The 20419-nt window shown below is 37.0% G+C and overlaps 2 protein-coding genes, 1 long non-coding RNA gene and 1 pseudogene across 6 annotated transcripts; all 4 read right to left on the bottom strand.

Annotated features, from left to right (window-relative positions):
* Positions 1-30: 30 nt before the first annotated feature.
* LOC116213686 (putative pentatricopeptide repeat-containing protein At5g59200, chloroplastic) lies at positions 31-1265 on the bottom strand. Its single transcript, XM_031548716.1, has 2 exons — positions 1240-1265; positions 31-1064 (listed from the first exon to the last, which is right to left on the bottom strand). Exons 1-2 carry the CDS (start codon positions 1263-1265, stop codon positions 233-235), a joined length of 858 nt encoding a protein of 285 aa, XP_031404576.1. The 3' UTR covers positions 31-232.
* Positions 1064-5734, bottom strand: LOC116213786. 4 transcript variants are annotated; one of them, XM_031548843.1, is made up of 4 exons: positions 5201-5734; positions 3884-4062; positions 1505-1598; positions 1064-1417 (listed from the first exon to the last, which is right to left on the bottom strand). In XM_031548843.1, the coding sequence occupies exons 1-4, from the start codon at positions 5225-5227 to the stop codon at positions 1409-1411; spliced, it is 309 nt and encodes a 102-aa protein (XP_031404703.1). In that variant the 5' UTR covers positions 5228-5734; the 3' UTR covers positions 1064-1408. The 4 variants fall into 4 exon arrangements, with proteins under 4 accessions (XP_031404703.1, XP_031404706.1, XP_031404707.1 ...); XM_031548846.1 differs by lacking the exon at positions 1505-1598 and having other exon boundaries at positions 5201-5513; XM_031548847.1 differs by lacking the exons at positions 1064-1417; positions 1505-1598 and adding an exon at positions 2056-2237 and having other exon boundaries at positions 5201-5480.
* Positions 5735-10586: 4852 nt separating this feature from the next.
* LOC116213225 lies at positions 10587-12296 on the bottom strand (annotated as a pseudogene).
* A 1314-nt stretch (positions 12297-13610) lies between these two features.
* On the bottom strand, positions 13611-18976 carry LOC116215472. The gene is made up of 3 exons (XR_004158467.1): positions 18720-18976; positions 17253-17431; positions 13611-14040 (listed from the first exon to the last, which is right to left on the bottom strand). It is a non-coding gene; the product is annotated as an uncharacterized LOC116215472 (long non-coding RNA).
* Positions 18977-20419: the final 1443 nt, after the last annotated feature.

Genomic DNA, 20419 nt, shown 5'->3' with positions numbered 1-20419 from the left:
AGTCAAAAATGTCGAGTCCAAATTCAACCACACCTCCATGACTACAAGCATTCAATAGACTGACAAAAGTTACCCCATTCGGTTGAAGCCCATGTGTTTTCATCAGCCCGAAGGTTTCGATCGCTTCCACACTCTTCCCATGCCAAGCAAGCCCTGAGATCATGGCATTATAAGTAGTCACATCTCTGTCTCTCAACTGACAGAAAACCCATCTTGCTTCACCAATATCTCCTCATCTTGAGTACATGTTTATCAGAGCACCACCTTCGAACCGATTGAGATCAATCCCAAACTTCCCCAAGTAGGAATGTACCCATCTCCCGATCTCCATTGCTCCCTGCAGAGAACAAGCAGACAGTACGCAAACTATTGTCACTTCGTTCGGGTTCATGTTCTCCCTCTGCATCTCACAGAACACCTCCAATGCCCTGCACATCTCCCCATTCCGGACTAGCCCATCAATCATAGCCGTCCAACAAAGCATGTCCTTCTTCCCAACCCCGCTGAAGAGAGCACACGCCTCCGCAACTCGCCCATGATCAAAGTAACATGACATCATGGCCGTTCTTAACATAGCATCTTGTTCGGGCATATCATCAAACACCTTCCACGCGTCCTGAAACACCCCACACTTCCCATAGACCTCCATGAGATTAATCCCGACGACACGGTTCCGGCTAAGCCCGAGTTTCACAACTTGCCCATGGACCTCCCTCCCTTCCCTCAATGCCAATCCGAGCCCGCAGGCTTTCAGGACGGAAGCAGTCACATAGCTATCAGGATGTACCAATTCACCAACCATCTCATAGTACAAGTGAATAGCTTCTGCAACCAATCCCAACAAGATGTGCCCGTCGATCAGAGCGGTGAAATGAAACACGTTCGGAGCTTCCAACTTCGCAAAGACCTTGCCGGCATAGTCGATGGAGTCTGTGCTGGAACAAGCCCAGATTAGCTCAAAGGCAACAACGGGATCCTGCTTCACTCCTTTTTTAACAACCTCGGCATGTGCTTGATGAATCTGGGCAATGTTCTTGCTTATCTTCAAGAAAGAGAGGATCTCTCTTCAACTTAAAGGGCTCTTCTCGAGCTTACTGTCCGAACATTTGGGGCGGTATGACGGCCTGGTGGTGGTGACGGGCAACATGACAAGTTATTGCTAACGGTCCATCTCGACCGTATCAGTCCGATGTTTTATTTATCCCAATCAAAGATAATAAAGATGCTTCGTGAGATTGCCTGTCGATGTCAAGAAGTTTTCGCATGTTGATGCAAGAATGGGATCAAGTCGGGGATCTCTATTTTAAGGTCGAAATTCTAAGACGAGAGAGCTACACAATATATGCATCCTGATCAGAGTTGTAATGGACTGGAATCCGCAACATAGTTGCCCCTGCTGGTTTCTGATTCAAATATTCTGTAACAATCGGGTCATATGAACAATATTGAGATCAGACATCATGCAAAAAAATGGAGCACCATGCTAAAATCCGAAGAAGACGACCTTTTGGATAAGTTGTGATGATGTTAAGAATCCAGGATGTTCACAATGTCCACTTATCCAAGAGACCTCAACCGAGGAAAGAAAACTCAAATAACTGGAAAAAAAAAATACATGTCAAAATTGAAGAATTAATCTATAAGAACAATTGGGCAGCAATCATTCGAAGCTCGAAAAAGGAAAGCAATACCGCAGCAACCGTATCTAAAATACAAATCCTAGCAGCCGAGCCTTTTCCCAGGAAACATTTAAATGCTACAGAGATTCAAACTGACGGAAGTTCAAAAATTTAAATCCTAGATCGCAGAAGTCTAAATGTTATAACTTAAGAAGGAAAATGTTATAACAAGGGAATAGATTCCTTAAACAAAAGGAAAACGAAAATCTAGTTTTTCTAGTTCTACAGTCAAGATGGCCTAATAAGATAATTGAAATGAAAAGGCTGGTGGATAAAACTCAGTTACATACCGGACATAATTACTTCATCCTCTATTTCTAATTTTCAACTCGCGTAGGACTTCAATTAAAAAATAATGATAATAAAACAGATCACATAGGACAATCAACTTACGAGTTACATAATATAACCATTTCTTGCAAAACGTATAAAAGTTTCATTCTTGAAAGATTGGCATTGATAGAATTGCAATTGGATATATGAAATTAAAAAAATCAAACACCATGGACCTCGTCTTTCTTCTCTTCACTTCAAATTTGGTCCTCCCCTCCCTTTATCCTAAGAGACACTCAATCCACAACAAGGGAACAAGTATCATGACCATTCATTCTACATTAATTAATATAAATATCAAATTTCATAGATATCCATACACTACTTTTATTTGCTGCCACAAAAGAAACCTAATGTAAGTACATAGTGTGAATATGAGCAAGAAAAGTCCTTGCGAAGTTGTTTTTGAAACCAGCAGACTAGATAAGATCCTTCTATGTTCACATCAAGTGTGATGTTACCATGTAAAATATGACACTGATTTATTTCCACATATCTTGCATTTTTATTAAAGTGTGGTTCATGATAAGACTAAGATAAGAGGATCCTCTATAATCACTTTAAGTAACCACTTCTATGGTTTAATGGCCACTGAGTCAACTAAAAGTGAGCAGGAGCCACCATGTCCAGCGATCTTAACCCTTGATCACTTCAGCGATGCCAATTAAAGTGAATATAGCATTTCCCTGATGTTCTTGCTGAAGAAACTTACAAAGGGAAGATCATCCAATCTTAAAAGGTGAAAGAAAGAGTAAGTAGAGGAACAAAAACACCTCAAAGGCTCGTAATATGTCAGTCTGGGTCAAAGCAAAGTGCCTGTATTGAAGATAACCTCAAATTGTGAGTTAATTTTTTTTAAGACAATCTGAAACTTTCTAATAACAAAAAACAACAGTTGTCAACAAGAAAACAGTCGTATACAATATTTAACTCAATTTCAATATGGTTAGAGATAGACATAATCGATTCAATACCATGAACTATAAAATGCACCTGTAGAAGATATCTTTCTTGTCATGTAATGAAAAGTCACAGAGCGTAATCGTACCGAGAACAATTATCATGAACCGGAATAAATTTATTTTTATTCTTTCCTTGTATATGCAACACAAAAAGGTACATGATACATAAAACGCTCAAATGAATGTTCCAAGTAGATAAAGGCACTTAGATGAATTGCAAAATAGTATAGCTTTCATGTTAACCCAAGAAGTAGAAGAAAAAGGCCCCTTATTACTCTAATTTATAAATAGTGGATGTTCGCTTTTATCTGACCTGGTGTGTCGGGTGCAATTGAGAATCTAGCATAGTTGTATTGTATAAGAGATAGGTGGAATTTAGTGAAACATGATTACCCTCCACATCTTTCGAAACTCCATGGAGAGATAGAGGAACAAAGAAGATATTGAAACGGATTAGGTTTGTAAACCTATGGCGTAGTGAATGCTATAGTAAGGGGATATGCTCGTGTTAATATGCAAACGTATTCTCCACACTTGCTTGGTTCTTTCTGTGATGCTATTTATCTCTTTTACTGTAGAGAAGAAAAGGAAAAAAGCGACTAATTGGTTCCTTCTCTGATGTGATAAAGAGAACCCAAATGTAATTAACATGATTCCCCTCAACATATCTTGAACACATGTGGGGAGAGAGGAACAATTGTCGAGCTCTGAAGATGGCTAGAACCGCTGAAAGCTTCATTCATAATGAAAATGGTCCTTTTAATTATGAAAATATTGAAATAAATAAAGTCCGTAAACTTATAGCACAGTGAGTGCTATAGTACAAATGGAAATGCATATATAATCAGATACAATAAACTAAAGTGCATGATCTTAGGAGTTCCAATTGGAAATTATAAAATTAATCACCTGATGAGATGAAATGATACCGGAGAGCTAGTGGATCTTGCCTCGGAAGGCACATCGTATGACAACGAAAGAGAGCACGCTGGTAAACAGCCATGTCTCCAAGCATGGATGCCGACTAGCGTGCTCTCTCTCGCTGTCAGATTATGACACTCCAAAGCGTTAGTAACAGTCTGCACACCCTGGAAGAAAGAACAAATTCACAAAGGTTATTTAAGAGACATTGCTATGGCTGCTGGAAGTCCTTCTGCCTTGCAAGCATAAATGTTACATCTCATAACTAAAAGGTTTCATCTTATTGATGAGCTAACTATGAGAACGATTCAAACAAAGAAACGAAAAGCACAAAAAGAGAAACTTCATAAAAATGCTATACTTTGAGGGACAATAATGCACGACTCTGATGACCATATGGAATTAAAAAAACCATTGCAAAAGATCGATGTAGTTCAAGCCTCGAGTTGTAAATCATCGAGGCACACCAGTCGACTGATCAATATAGCAATCTAAAATGTAAAAAATACATATCAATCGAACACCTTCATTTGCATTTACTCTCCAGCTAAAGATAAAAACAAAGGAAAAGAAGCTCACATCTACTCACATCTACTTCAGCTGAGACCAGTTTCCAACTGAAAATTACACACACTACATAACATAAACCAAATAACAATACTCATCCATGCTAACAATTAAACTGCAAATTTGCCCAAGACTTAATTTAACAAAAGTGTAGGAAAGACAAGCACCTTACAGACACATACAGCTCTTCATTTTAGTCAAAATTGAAGAAGAAGAAGAAGAAGAAAGATTTCTAGAACAAGAACAGAAAATCAAGATGCAACCTTTAGGAGAGCCAAATGAAACGAAGATTCTAGAGCAAGAAAACTGCCAAGAAATGGAACAAATCCAGAATCAAATGAGCTCGCAAATCAAGAGGATACGCATGAGGAAATTCAAGGAGGCAAGGGCTTTTGAGGAGTGCAAAGGGCCTCCTTTTGACCAATCCAGTCAAACGCAGCAAACCCTAGCTAGCAAAGAATTAGCTATCTAGCTACACAGCTAAGTTCCCTTTATCAACCCATTTATCAGCCCGATGATTTATGCATTGCTTTGAGAAGAAGAGTCAGAAACCGAGCTCCCTTTTGCATGAAATCACATTAAAAAAAAAAAAATCAAAACTTGAAACATCCATCAGACACTTGCGAGAAACGACAAGAAAGCAAATCCAAAGACAAACCAAAAACAGGATTGCTTGAAACCAGCAAAAAGGGTATCGGAAAAAGGATCAATCTTGAGCTCGGAAAACAAGAGGCTCACCAAGCTCAACAGGAAGTTCTTCTTCATCCATTCAAGAACACAGAAGCTCACCAAGTTCTACTTATAATCACCATTCCTTCCTTCCTCCGTTCCCTTTTTCCTCTCCGTTTATGGGGTGGGACAGAAAGGAAGGAAAGGGAAGGGGAAGGAAATGGAGGGGTGGATCAGTGATGATTCTTATAATCAAATCATCATTAATTATGTTGCTTGGACGGCCGTGATCGTGCCACGAGGCCTGAGTCCCGACCCAGGGGCGAAAGTACCCCGACCAGGTCTATCTAGGACCCGTCGCATTCCTTTTGTATGTACTAACACAAATAACGGTTGATGATGCTGGGTGAGGATTGCAGCGCGTGGGAGGCACGACCCAATGGATTATTTTCTTTCTCATTTTTCTCTTTTGCTTATTTGTTTTTCTTTTTTCTTTTTTTGGTTCTATTAAGGTAATAGATATATTCGGATCTTCTTTTTCAAAGATGAAATCTAATGTCTTGTTAATATGATGGTCCCGCTAGGTGGACACAGCGGTAACTGGATACTCTTTTTATGATTTGTATATGTCTGTATCAGATACTATGATATCACGATTATCATGTTGTGCAGTGGACAAATACAATTGCTGGATATGCATATATAATTTCACATGAAAGGATCGGAATGATTTGAGATATCATACGTTTCTTCATTTTCTCGTAAAAGAATGGCTCACTCAAATATTAGACAAGAGCACTTGTTAACATTTAGTGCAGTAACCACTGTAGTTGTCAAGTTAACATTCAATGTTTCAATCACTACACATGTACCATGACTTATCTTAGGAGGTGATAATTCGAGTAGATATTGTCCTGATGAATTGGTCGAGGTTTGCCAAGTACACGATGGTGTCCCATCGATCCACTACCATCACAGTGGCCCATCATCTGTAAAAAGGTGACTGGATCTCTCCTACCAGATAAGTAAGAGCATATATTTCTTCAGGGTTATATGATCTCTCTATTTTTCTTTTTTCCTAATATTGTGATGCACATAGTGAAAAATAAGGGAGATTCTTTAAAGTGCCTTCAATACAATGGTCACACCATCTTCAGAATACGTGTAATATACTTTCAATTTTGTGTAATTTATTTTGAAATATGTGTAATTCACTTCATTTATTAATAAATGACTAAAAACTCAAAGTAAATTACTACAAGTTAAAGTAATTTATTTTGATTATATATGATGAAACCATTTTAAAGTAATTAGATGTAGGCCCTTGCATTGGTGCGGGTTATAAAAGAATAGCTTATTCAACTTTTATGGAGAAATAATAAAAGAATAGCTTATTCAACTTTTATGGAGAAATACTTCAATTTATTTGAAAACTTTTTCTTTAATTTTTAGATTACTTTTAATAACCCCTAGCGATTGGAAAAGCTTTAAATTTTTTCATTTAAAATATTTAATATTTAACCGAGAATCTTATGTATTATTTAATATTACTAATTTATTATGATCATTATGACCAAGCAATCAAATAGTCATTCAATCATGAGGGTGCTAAGAATGTAATGACCAAGCAATTGAACTCTCAACTATGAACGCAAGTATTAGGAAAAAACTAATATGAAGCCTCCTCATTGCGCTCCCCAACTTTCAAAACCCAACTTATACTTATTCTTTCTCATGACATTTCGATTTCAATGCACTCTTTCATACTTATAAAAACTACATAGCATATTCTTTCTTATAAATATTCACTCTAACAAACGTATAAAATATGAAATAACTTTTCCATTCAATGCTCACGGCTCATCTCTTATGTTTTCTATTTACATCTACATCGATGGATTTTCAAAATTCATATTAAGAATTTTTTAAAATTATTTTATAGATGAATATTTTCTGATGAGTTACTAACATATATCTTGTGATTAAAAAAATTATATTTTTGAAGAATTTTTCAAATTTAATATTAATTTATTTAAAAATTTATTTTAGACATTATGTCATCGATAATTTGTTTTCAAAGTCTCAATCAAATTTTTTATGGGATTCTATGGACACAAAAGTACGCAGTTGAGGGAATAAAAAAGAAAGGAAGAGAAGAAGAGTTTTAGAGAAAAGAGATACCGTACAATTAATTTATTTTTTATTTAATTTTGTTTTCTCTTATCTCATGTTTTTTATTCTCTCTTTACTCTTATTCTCTTCGTTTTATTTTGTCCACAAACATCATCCACCATTTTATCCATTGTCACTGTAGTGTATGATACCACCACTTGCTAACAATGTTGCACAAGCTTAAAGTCCCCATGCTGTCAGTGTCCTTTTTCACGAGCTCTAGGTACATTTTCGTTCTTGCTCCCTAAAGGTACTGTGTAAAAAATGGAGAAATAAATTGTTTCCAATTTAAATCTAATATCGATTATCAATACACTTTATCAGTTTGCAACTGAAATTAAATTTACTTTTGTACCTTAGGTGAGATCTAAAGTGTATTATTTTTTTATTTTATTTGTTAAGTATAAATTATGATATATTATATGAATTACTAAAATAAATTTATATATGCATAAAATCAAGTCGATCAACTTCCTTACAATTTTTTCTTTAAAAATTAAACCTAACCCTCAAGGACTTAAATTTTCGGAATTTTTCGATCGATTTAGGTATGATTTTTTTGAATTTTCGATTTCTAGGTGTCATTGTAAGACTATTTATGAAAATAATATTTCTATTAATTATTTTGTAAACTTTTATTGAAAATTTAAATGCATTTCTCTATTTTTTTTCTTTAGGATATTCTATTGAAATGAAAAATCAAGTCAGAAAAATATATCAATTGGAAAAAAATTTATTGAAATAAATATTTTTTAAATTGCATTACTTTCATTTTTTAAAAAAAATCCAATATTTTTAATCATACTTACTAAATTTTTATTATTTATACACTAGGTTCTGCATCAGCGCGACAATTAGTATGGAAGAAGACATAGTTTAAAATGTTGCCTCTATATTTTCATCATTATATACCTTGTGTGATTTTACATAGTTCTGCTATTAAAAAATTGTGATAAAAATTGAAAAAGATAATTTTTTTAGTGAAAGAAAAGAAAATCAACCTAGGTTGAGATAGAGATAGAGTGGGCTTAAAGAGAAATAAGTAAAAAATGGAGTGGAAGATGATCACGTGTGAATTGATGGAGGAGCGAGATAAGATATATGAGTTTAAAATTTGAGCAATTTTATAATTTTATTGTGAAGGCTTACTTTTCTTCAATAAAGTAGAAGGTAATAGAGATAATTTCGTAAAATTATACAAAAGTTGATTCATATATTTAAATATAGTGAATTGTCACTAGTGTGTTAATTTTGTATATATTTTTTTATGTTACACGTATGTAAATATTATTATTAATATATACATATATAAGTTTCCATTGAATTTAATATTATTTATTTATTTTATTATGAAATTAAATGGAATATTTTTTGTGAATATTATTAGTTTTCTTTAATAATTTTTATTTAATATTTAATATTTAAATACCCATGGGGTCCCCTTGGTAAATTTTCATGTGCCATGTCTTCAATATTAGAGCCATATTAGAAAAATCTATTAAAATTGACAGGAAAGTAATTGCACGCTAGGTGTTATATGAAACTCATAATTTGTAATTTTTCTAATTAAAAACATTCTTGCTATAAATAATAAAAAAGGCCATTGCTCTTTTTTTAGCCATAAGACTCATAGATATTATTAATTATTTTTATTTTGTTTATTTATAACTAAAGTAAGAACAAATTTATGATTAGAAATGGCCATAAATCCATCCAAAAAGAGCTACTGTTAATTTACTTATAATTTGTATTTTTTTTAAAAAAGAGTTTTCTTATATATTCTATCGTTCGAGTATTATGTATTTTAATATTATCAAAGAAGATTTCTCGTGTAATGCACTTGTAAAAAAATTCACTTGTATGTGAGACTTCCACAGCATGTACAGGGTAACATATCCACATAGTCTAGACTTTTATGTGGAAAACTAACCATACCTCATTACTCGATTGAAGTGGTCATACAAAACCTTTTCACCAATGATAAGAACAAGCGTCATTCTCAAAAGGGAAAAGTACAAAAACTCATTGTATTTTGGGATCGGGACAAATTGCACCATGTGTTTTTGTTTGGGACAATTAGCCTCATGTATTATACTCCGTTAGATATAAGGGGTTACGACGTTAGTTTTTTTTTCATTTTCAGTCCTTAATCTTTCGCCTTTTAATCATTTTGGTTCCAAATCTTTTTTTTATTATTCTTATCCTCAACTTTTCATTTTATTTCCTTTTAGTCCTATAAAGAAAATTGAAAGGGAAGTTAGGGTCGGAGCAGCCAATTGGCAACCAAGACCCCCCATCGAGGTTGTTGATACCCACAGAGGACGCCGATGACCTCGGTGGAGGGATCGGGGTCGCCGATTGGCTGCCCCAACCCCAAATCGACCAGGGACTTTGAGTCGGAGGTCCCCAGTCGATTCGGGTATCCTCGATCGATTCAGGGTTGGGGCCGCCAATCGGCGACCCCAACCTCTCCATTGAGGATGCCAGCATCCTCCGTGGGTACCGGCGACCTCGGTGGAGGGGTCGAAATCGCCGATTGGCGGCCCTAACCCTTCCTTCCCTTTCGATTTTCTTTGTAGAACTAGAATGAAACAAAATAAAAGGTTCAGGTTATGAATGATAAAAGAAAAAAAATTTAAAACCAAAATGATTAAAAGACTAAAGATTGAGGACTGAAAATGAAAAAAAAAAACTTATGTCGTAACCTTCTATGTCTAACAGAATACACCACAAGAGGGCTAATTGTCCCTAACATAAACACAAGGTGCAACTTGCCCCGACTCCAAACCCCAGGGGGGTTTTTATATTTTTCCCTTCTCAAAATGATAGAACCTGTTGCGATCTCTAACCACGATTTTTCACTCGGTGACCTTACTGATGAGCTTGATAACTTCGTGGCAATCTTCACATACCCTCAAGTTCTTCACCACCCTCAATGGGCTTTTCGCTTCCGTCGATATCAGCCCAAAACATATTGCCAGCCTCTCGCTGTGGATGGCCAGCGCCTGTTCCTTCTCCTGGTACTGAAGATCATGTAAAACCCCTTTGGTTGCAGGATAATAGCCTTCCGATCTTAATGGGCCATTTGGATTCAGAGTTAAAGTTACTTTGATTTTGATTTTGATTTTGATTTTGATTTTGATTGTGGAAAAGGACAAATGAGAAGTGATTATAAATTTGAGTTGGAAAACGTATGTTTTTGTTGTGTAGTGTGTTGAGTTAAAGTTAAAGTTAAAATTTTTGAATTGGAAATGTGTATTTTTGTTGTATAGTATGTTGAGTTAAAGTTAAAGTTAAAATTATTGAACTAGGAATCCAAACGGGGCATAACATTTCGTCCATCTCCTCCAACTTTCGATAGATATGATCCCTCTCAGGATGACAGATATCTCCGAGAAGGAACTCGTGGATATTGCCGTCCACTTCGATGAAGCTACAACCCGTTCCTTTTGAATCCCACTCTGCTTCATCTTCGCTCGGATTATAGCAGCTTCGTCCCATCTCCCGAAAGAAGCGTAGAGGTTAGCAAGCAGAACAAGAGTTCCCGAATCCAAATCAGCACAACCAATCAAAATCTTAGCCACTTGTTCCGCTAATTCAAAGTCCCCATGTTCTTTCATCGAGTCAAAAATGTCCGAGTCCAAATTCAACCAAACCTCCATGACTACAAGCATTCAATAGACTGACAAAAGTTAACCCATTCGGTTGAAGCCCATGTGTTTTCATCAGCCTGAAGGTGTCGATCGCTTCCACACTCTTCCCATGCAAAGCAAGCCCTGAGATCATGGCATTATAAGTAGTCACATCTCTGTCTCTCTACTGACAGAAAACCCGTCTTGCTTCATCAATATCTTCGCATCTTGAGTACGTGTTTATCAGAGCACCACCTACGAACCGATTGAGATCAATCCCAAACTTCCTCAAGTAGGAATTTACCCATCTCCCAATCTCCATTGCTCCCTGCAGAGAACAAGCAGACAGTACGCAAACTATTGTCACTTCGTTCGGGTTCACTTTCTCCCTCTACATCTCCCTGAACACCTCCCATGCCCTGCACATCTCCCCATTCCGGACTAGCCCATCAATCATAGCCGTCCAACAAACCGTGTCCTTCTTCCCAACCCCGCTGAAGAGGGCGCACGCCTCCGCAACTCGCCCATGATCAAAGTAACATGACATCATGGCCGTCCTTACAATAGCATCTTGTTCGGGCATATCATCAAACACCTTCCACGCGTCCTGAAACACCCCACACTTCCCATAGACCTCCATGAGATTAATCCCGACGACACGGTTCCGGCTAAGCCCGAGTTTCACAACTTGCCCATGGACCTCCCTCCCTTCCCTCAATGCCAATCCGAGCCCGCAGGCTTTCAGGACCAATTCACCAACCATCTCATAATACAAGCAAATAACTTCTGCAACCGATCCCGACAAGACGTGCCCATCGATCAGAGCAGTGAAATGAAACACATTCGGAGCTTCCAACTTCGCAAAGACCTTGCCGGCATAGTCGATGGAGTCTGCGCTGGAACAAGCCCGGATTAGCTCGAAAGCAGCAACAGGATCCTGCTCCACTCCTTTTTTAACAACCTTGGCATGTGCTTGATGAATCTGGGTAATATTCTTGCTTATCTTCAAGAAAGAGAGGATCTCTCCTCGACTTAAAGGGCTCTTCTCGAGCTTACTGTCCGAACATTCGGGGCGGTATGGCGGCCCAATGGTCCCGTAAGAAATTAGTTTCATTAATTTTCCCAGATTCAGCATAAATGAATTATTTTGCCACTTGCCGAATATTGATCTCATTCTCAATAATCTTTCGTACTCCATATGATGGTCGGGTATTTAGTCAAAGAGAAGGTCATCAATGATACTAAGATCAAAATTGATGCTTTCCTTAGATTGCATACTAATTAGAGAATTCTTAATCAAAATGAGGTCACCCACCGGATGGCATATCAATAGTGACACATTTACCCAGCAAAAAAAGGAGGAGGAGGGAATAGTGACGCATTCGGGGCACATATAGTCCTGATACAACTTATCGGGCACCTTCTTGTGATCGGACCCTAACCCGGGCGGTCATAGCAAAAGGGGAGCTTCATGAGAGAAATGTCAAAACAAAATACCCCGCTAGGCCATCACACATTTTGCGGCCTAGGCAAAAATTAGAGGCAATTGTTGACTTGACCACGAAAGAACAGCAGCACTTCGCGTGAAGCTACAACTAGTAGTGGTTTGGCAGTCTCTAACGCAAGCAAACTCTTTTCGACTCTCCGAGTTCGAGACACGTCTCGAAATGGGATCGAATCGTCGTATCCTTGATTTGGAGGATCCCAAAAGATCTCTCCCTTTACCTTTACGCTTACACTCTGTGGGTCATGCCCGTTCTACGAAAAGCCTTTCTATTTCAGGGACACGGCCACCTTCAAACGGTAACCTAATTGGAATTCCCAAAACATCATCACATAGATTTCTTGTACACTGTACGGACCCGAATGTGAACTCTCGTCGGGGCCCGCGCGCGCTTTTAAAAAAAAAAAGAATAACCGATGGAAGAATATAGTCGGCCAGTGTTTGCCCTGCACTGCCAAACACTACCACGGGACGATCATTGTGGTCATTATCGACTTGGCATTGGCCCACCACCGCTCCTTCATACTTCTATGTAGGTTCCATAAATTTGAAACAAAGCCAAAGGCTAGAATGTCATTTAGCACCAGATATTATTCTAATTCACTCTTAGCATACCCCTAATTGGAATATATGAGTAAACTATCAACTTCGTCCCCAAGATAGTCTATCCGTAACTACTCACATAATTTTCGCGCCAAAATTCATGGTTTCAGACCGCTCAATCAAGTTATTGCTAACGGTCGAGATATCAGTCCAATGTTTTATTTATCCCAATCAACGATAATAAAGATGCTTCGTGAGATTGCCTGTCAATGTCGAGAAGTTTTCGCATATTGAAGCAAGAATGGGATCAATTCGGGGATCTCTATTTTAAGGTCGAATTTCTAAGACGAGAGAGCTACACAACATATGCATCCTGCTCAGAGTTGTAATGGACTGGAATCCGCAACATAGTTGCCCCTGCTGGTTTCTGATTCAAATATTCTGTAAGGAGTGCAACAATCAGGTTTTATGAACAATATCGAGATCAGACATCATGCGAAAAAATGGAGCACCATGCTAAAATCCGAAGACGACGACCTTTTGGATAAGTTGTGACGATGTTAAGAATTCAGGATGTTCACAATGTCCACTTATCCGAGAGAGCTCAACCGAGGAAAGAAAACCCAAATAACTGGGAAAAAAAATACATGTCAATTGAAGAATTAATCTATAAGAACAATTGGGTAGCAATCATTCGAAGCTCGAAAAAGGAAAGCAATACCACAGCAACCGTATCTAAAATACAAATCCTAGCAGCCTAGCCTTTTCCCAGGAAACATTTAAATGCTACAGAGATTCAAACTGACGGAAGTTCAAACATTTAAATCCTAGATGGCAGAAGTATAAATGTTATTACCTATGAAAGTCTAAAAGATTCAAACTGACGGAAGTTCAATTGTCCTAACTCACGGAAGTCCAAATAACTCCCAGTCAACGGGTAGTCTTCTCTAAATTGAGTGTTTCGGAACAGTTGTGCTACCGGAAAAGGCCGAACTGCTTTATTCAGTGGCAGAAACACCACAATTTCTCCCTTCCAGCTGCAGAGCCACAACTCGGACCTGAAGATAAGTACAACTTTTCTGTCAGAGAAGACATTAAGAGACGGATAATCAAAAACCACGCAAAAGCTGACCTGTCTTCGTCTAGGAAATTTTTGTACACCTTTAAATAATCATTAGACTTCTATTCCTAGTTGAGTGATGCATTGAAATGAATAAGTTCAAGTAGTCACTTATTAGGGTTCATGCATGTGTCTACAATAAGTTACAATAAAGTACATAGTGCTTACACCAGTACTGTTGAGCTCAACTCACTTCCTAAAGATGATCAATCAAAGAGTTCGATCTTTAATCTGAGTATGTAGTCACAGCTTTAGTTGCCAGATTAAGTTAATTGACAAACTATTCCAAGAGTGAAGATTTTTCATATTATAAAAGATGAATATTCTTTACAGCATCTCTGTAGAATGAGATACTGTCCATTAGATGAGCTCACAAACTTTGGTCACTCACAAGTCCCAACTGCCTAGTCCTAGGGCACAGGATCAAGTTCCATCATCATTTTGGGGATTACAATGATATATGCACAAGAAAAATACTTTCATGTGGTGATGAAATTAGACCTTTTCAAGAAATGTGTAAGAGACCATTTAATCAAAAATTTACAGGGGGGAAGCAAGGGATCAGAGAGAGAAGAGAGGATCCCAAGATAGATTTAGGGGTCACTCAAGTAAGAAGCCCCCTTGTTTCTTCTAGTAGGGTAATATACAAATGTTTTAAGTTATTATTTATCACTTACCATCCTGCCCATTTCTCATTTCTAAGTTTGTATTTGTTGACACGAAATAGATTAGTGCTAAAAATTATATTGAAATGTGTTAAGCAAAATTGAATACAAGGAAGATCTGGAGAAATAAGATAGAAAGAGATAAAATAAGCCAATTAATTTTTTAAAAAAAAACCGCAATTATGTAATGAAAAGTTTTATTGAAAATTTGAAATGACATTATTTAGTAAGCGATTTCTGACCATTCTAATTATCTCCTTTCTCTCTCACTCTCTCTCCTCTCTTTCTCCCCTTCATTCTTTTTTATAATAAACTTATAACAATCCCAAGCACCTAGTAAGCTTTATCAAACGAGCAGTAACTTTCAAGCATCAAGTCGATATCAAAATTGGCCTTTACACCATCCATCAATTTATGAACGACAACATTACATACCTCATTTATAACAAGGGAATAGATTCCTTAAACAAAAGGAAAATGAAAATCTAGTTTTTCTAGTTCTACAGTCAAGAGGGCCTAATAAGATAATTGAAATGAAAAGGCTGGTAGATAAAACTCAGTTACATGCCGGACCTAATTAGTTCATCCTCTATTTCTAATTTTCAACTCGCGTAGCACTACCATTAAAAAATAATTAAAAAAAATAGATCACATAGGACAATCATCTTACGAGTTACATAGTATAAACATTTCTTGCAAAAAGTATAAAAATTTCATTCTTGAAAGATTGGCATTGATAGAATTGCAATTGGATATATCAAATTAAAAAATCAAACCCCATGTACCTATGTACATGACCATGCATTCTACATTAATTAATATAGATATCAAATTTCATAGATATCCATACACTACTTTTATTTGCTGCCACAAAAGAAACCTAATGTAAGTACATAGTGTGAATATGAGCAAGACGAGTCCTTGCAAAGTTGTTTTTGAAACCAGCAGACTAGATAAGATCCTTCTATGTTCACATTAAGTGTGATGTTACCATGTGAGATATGACACCAATTTATTTCCACACATCTTGCATTTTTATTAAAGTGTGGTTCATGGTAAGACTAAGATAAGAGGATCCCTCTATAATCACTTTAAGTAACCACTTCTATGGTTTAATGGCCACTGAGTCAACTAAAAGTAAACACGAGCCACCATGTCCAGCGATCTTAACCCTTGATCAATTAAAGTGAATATAGCATTTCCATGTTATTGCTGAAGAAGCTCACAAAGGGAAGGTCATCCAATCTCGAAAGGTGAAAGAAAGAGTAAGTAGAAGAACAAAAACACCTCAAAGGCTCGTAGTATGTCAGTCTGGGTCAAAGCAAAGTGCCTATATTGAAGATAACTGCAAATTGTGAGTTAACTTTTAAGACAATCTGAAACTTTTCTATTAACAAAAAACAATAGTTGTCAACAAGAAAATAGTCGTATACAATATTTAACTCAATTTCAATATGGTTAGAGATGGACGTAATCGATTCAATACCATGAACTAAAAAATGCACCTGTAGAAGATATCTTTCTTGTCATGTAATGAAAAGTCGAGAAGGATAATCGTACCGAGAACGAGAACAATTATCATGAACCGGTATAAATTTATTTTTATTGATTCCTTGCATATGCAACTCAAAAAGGTACATGATACATAAAATGCTCAAATGAATGTTCCAAGTAGATAAAGGTACTTAGATGAATTGCAAAATAGTATAGCTTTCATGTTAACCCAAGAAGTGGAAGAAAGAGGCCCCGTATTACTCTAATTTATAAATAGTGGACTTTCGCTTTTATCTGACCTTGTGTGTCCTGTGCAATTGAGAATCTAGCATAGTTGTATTGTATAAGAGAGAGGGGGAATTTAGTGAAACATGATTCCCCTCCTCCTTTCGAAACTCCATGGAGAGATAGAGGAACAAAGAGCATTCAAGGCGGATGGAACTCCCCAAAGCTTCATTTATATTAAAATGGATTAGGTTTGTAAACCTATAGCGTAGCGAATGCTATAGTACAAAGGGGATATGCTCGTGTTAATACGCAAAGGACTCTATAGATTGTCCTAATGGCTGTTCTTTTGGATTTTAATAATATTATTTTGCAAACGTATTCTCCAAACATGCTTGGTTCTTTCTGTGATGCTATTTTCCTCTTTTACTGTAGAGTAGAAAAAGGAAAAGGGAGACTAATTGGTTCCATCTCTGATGTGATAAAGAGAACCCAAATGTAATTAACATGATTCCCCTCTACATATCTTGAACACATGCGGGGAGAGAGGAAAAAATGTTGAGCACTGAAGATGGCTCGAACCCCTGAAAGCTTCATTCATATTGAAAATGGTCCTTTTAATTATGAAAATATTGAAACATATAAAGTTCGTAAGCCTATAGCACAGTGGGTGCTATAGTACAAATGGATATGCATATATAATCAGATACAATAAACTAAAGTGCATGACCTTAGGAGTTCCTATTGGAAATTATAAAATAATCACCTGATGAGATGAAATGATACCGAAGAGCTAGTGGATCTTGCCTCGGAAGGCACATCGTATGACAACGAAAGAGAGCACGCTTGTACACAGCCATGTCTCCCCGCATGGATGCCGACTAGCGTGCTCTCTCTCGTTGTCAGATTACGATACTCCAAAGCGTTAGTAACAATCTGCACACCCTGCAAGAAAGAACAAATTCACAAAGGTTATTTAAGAGACATTGATACACAAATGTAAACCTCTTGATCAGGTAAAGCTTTTAATTAAGGTTATGAAATCTCGATTCACAATATACAGTTGCTATGGCTGCTGGAAGTCCTTCTGCCTTGAAAGCATAAATGTTACATCTCGTAACTACAATGTTTCATCTTATTGATGAGCTAACTATGAGAAAGACCCAAACAAAGAAATGAAAAGCACAAAAAGAGAAACTTCATAAAAATGCTATACTTTAGGGACAATAATACACGACTCTAATGACCACATGCAATTAAAAAAACTGTTGAAAACGATCGATGTAGTTCAAGACTCAAGTTGTAAATCATCAAGACACGCCAGTCTACTGATCAATATCACAATCTAGAATGTAAAAAATCCATATCAATCGAACACTTTTATTTGCATTTACCCTCCAGCAAAAGATAAAAAGAATGGAAAAGAAATTCACATCTACTCCATGATCTGTTCTAGATGTTAGACTGGACAACCTCATCTGAGACCAGTTTCCAACTGAAAATTACACACACTACATAACATAAACCGAATAACAAAGCTCATGCATGCCAACAATTAAACTGCAAATTTGCCCAAGACTTAATTTAACAAAAGTGTAGGAAAGACACGCACCTTACAGACACATACAGCACTTCATTTTATTCAAAATTGAAGAAGAAGAAGAAGAAGAAGAAGAAGAAGAAGAAGAAGAAGAAGAAGAAGAAGAAGAAGAAGAAGACGAAGAAAGATTTCTAGAACATGAACAGAAAATCAAGATGCAACCTTTAGGAGAGACAAATGAAACGAAGATTCTAGAGCAAGAGAACAGCCAAAAATGGAACAAATCCAGAATCAAATGAGCTCGCAAATCAAGAGGATACGCATGAGGAGCTTCAAGGAGGCAAGGGCTTTCGAGGAGTGCAAAGGGCCTCCTTTTGACCAATCCAGTCAAACGCAGCAAACCCTAGCTAGCAAAGAATTAGCTATCTAGCTACACAACTAGGTTCCCTTTATCAGCCCGATGATTTATGCATTGCAATGAACCCCTTTGAGAAGAAGAATCAGAAACCGAGCTCCCTTTTGCATGAAATCAATTTAAAAAAAAAAATCAAAACTTGAAATATCCATCAGACACTTGCAAGAGCCGACAAGAAAGCAAATCCAAAGACAAACAAAAAACAGGATTGCTTGAAACCAGCAAAAAAGTGTATCGGAAAAGGGATCAATCTTGAGCTCGGAAAACAAGATCTGGACCTTCTTCTTCTTCGTCCATTCAAGAACACAGAAGCTCACCAAGTTCTACTTATAATTACCATTCCTTCCTTCCTCCGTTCCCTTTTTCCTCTTTCTGTTTATGGGGTGGGACAGAAAGGATGGAAAGTGAAGGGGAAGGATGTTTGGGATAAGATTGAGATGAGCTGCCATTGCTATTGATGGCTGGTTGGACTTGGAGGGGAGATGGGTGGGAGGATCAGTGATGATGATCAGTGTTGACTGTGATGATTCTTATTGTCAAAATCATCATTAATTAGTGTTTCTTGGACGGCCGTGATCGTGCCACGTGGACTGATTCCCGATCGAGGGACGAAAGTACCCAGGTCTATTTAGGACCCGTCGCATTCGTTATGTATGTACTATCACAAACAACGGTTGATGATGCTGGGTGAGGATTGCAGCGCGTGAGGCGACGACCCATGGATTATCTTCTTTTTAATTTTTCTCTTCTGCTGTTTTTTTTTTTTTGGTTCTATCGTTAAGGTAATAGATAGATTTGGATCTTCCTTTTCAAGGATGAAATCTCGTGTATTGTTAATATGATGGTCCCTCCTGCAAGCTCAACACAGCCGTAATTGAATACTCTCTTATGATTCGTATATGTCTATATCAGGTATTATAACATCACGATTATCATGTTATGAGGTGAACAGATGCAGTTGTAAGATAATACTTGCATGTGAAATTTTAATTTCACATGAAAGGATCGGAATGATTTGAGGTATCATACTTTACTTCTTTTTCTCGTAAAAGAATGGCTCACTCAAATATTGGATAAGAGCGCTTGTTAACGTTCAATGTGGCAATTACTATAGTTGTCATGTTAACATTTATGGTGCGTTTGATTTTAGAGTTAAAGTAAATTTGATTTTGATTTTGATTTTGATTGTGGAAAAGGACAAATGAGATGAGATTATAAATTTGACTTGGGAAACGTGAATTTTTGTTGTATAGTGTGTTGAGTTAAAATCAAAATCATGATTCTAAAATCAAACGGGGCCTTAATGTTTCAATCACTGCACATGTCCCATGGCTTATCTTAGGCGGTGATAGTTCGAGTAGATATTGTCTTGCTGAATTGGTTGAGGTTTGTCAAGTATATAATCGTTTCGCATCAATTCACTACCATCGCAGTGGTCCCTCATTTGTAAAAAAAGTGACTGGATTCGCTAGTGATAGTTAATCATATCACCACCTAGTATCGATTATCTCGAATTTCTTCTCAAATACTGATCACCACGGTTCACTTTCTGCAGCAATATCGGCACTATTCTAGCCAAAAGGGAAAAGAAGAATATTAGGTTGCAGCAATGATGCTCCATCTGACACATTATCTTAGTGAAGTTTACAAAGGCGTAGCGCTCTTCACCTCTATAGCTTTTTTAGGTCGTGGCTTATAGACGATTATAAAATCTGAATTTTGTAGGGTCATTATAAAAAAAAACCATACATATCCGAGCCCTCCATTTTCTGTAAGCCCTTCATTATAATCCTCCATAAATCGGTGATCAAAACAAACTCATAGTGTGTAGTATTTAAACAAGTATACTTCATAGTTCATACTTCGACCACGATGAGCGACAAGCTGACCACCACCTAAATACGCGGTAACTGAATCCCGAACCCAGTAAACTATCATGGGCCCAAGTTGGCCCATCTGGCAATTCGTAAAGCCCCTC

The sequence above is a fragment of the Punica granatum genome, chromosome 7, assembly GCF_007655135.1.
Source record: "Punica granatum isolate Tunisia-2019 chromosome 7, ASM765513v2, whole genome shotgun sequence".
NCBI classification, from domain to species: domain Eukaryota; kingdom Viridiplantae; phylum Streptophyta; class Magnoliopsida; order Myrtales; family Lythraceae; genus Punica; species Punica granatum.
This window is presented reverse-complemented; position numbering and strand designations above follow the sequence as displayed.

What these genes read in the sequence shown, in the direction of transcription:
- LOC116213686 (XM_031548716.1), bottom strand. Translation starts at nt 1,265, where the DNA reads ATGCGAAAACTTCTTGACATCGACAG. An exon ending in AAACTTCTTGACATCGACAG is followed by an intron (nt 1,065 to 1,239) that starts GCAATCTCACGA and finishes TTTAAGTTGAAG; the next exon opens with AGAGATCCTCTCTTTCTTGA.
- LOC116213786 (XM_031548843.1), bottom strand. Translation starts at nt 5,227, where the DNA reads ATGAAGAAGAACTTCCTGTTGAGCTTG. An exon ending in AGAACTTCCTGTTGAGCTTG is followed by an intron (nt 4,063 to 5,200) that starts GTGAGCCTCTTG and finishes TCTTTCTTCCAG; the next exon opens with GGTGTGCAGACTGTTACTAA. An exon ending in GTATCATTTCATCTCATCAG is followed by an intron (nt 1,599 to 3,883) that starts GTGATTAATTTT and finishes TTTTTTTTCCAG; the next exon opens with TTATTTGAGTTTTCTTTCCT.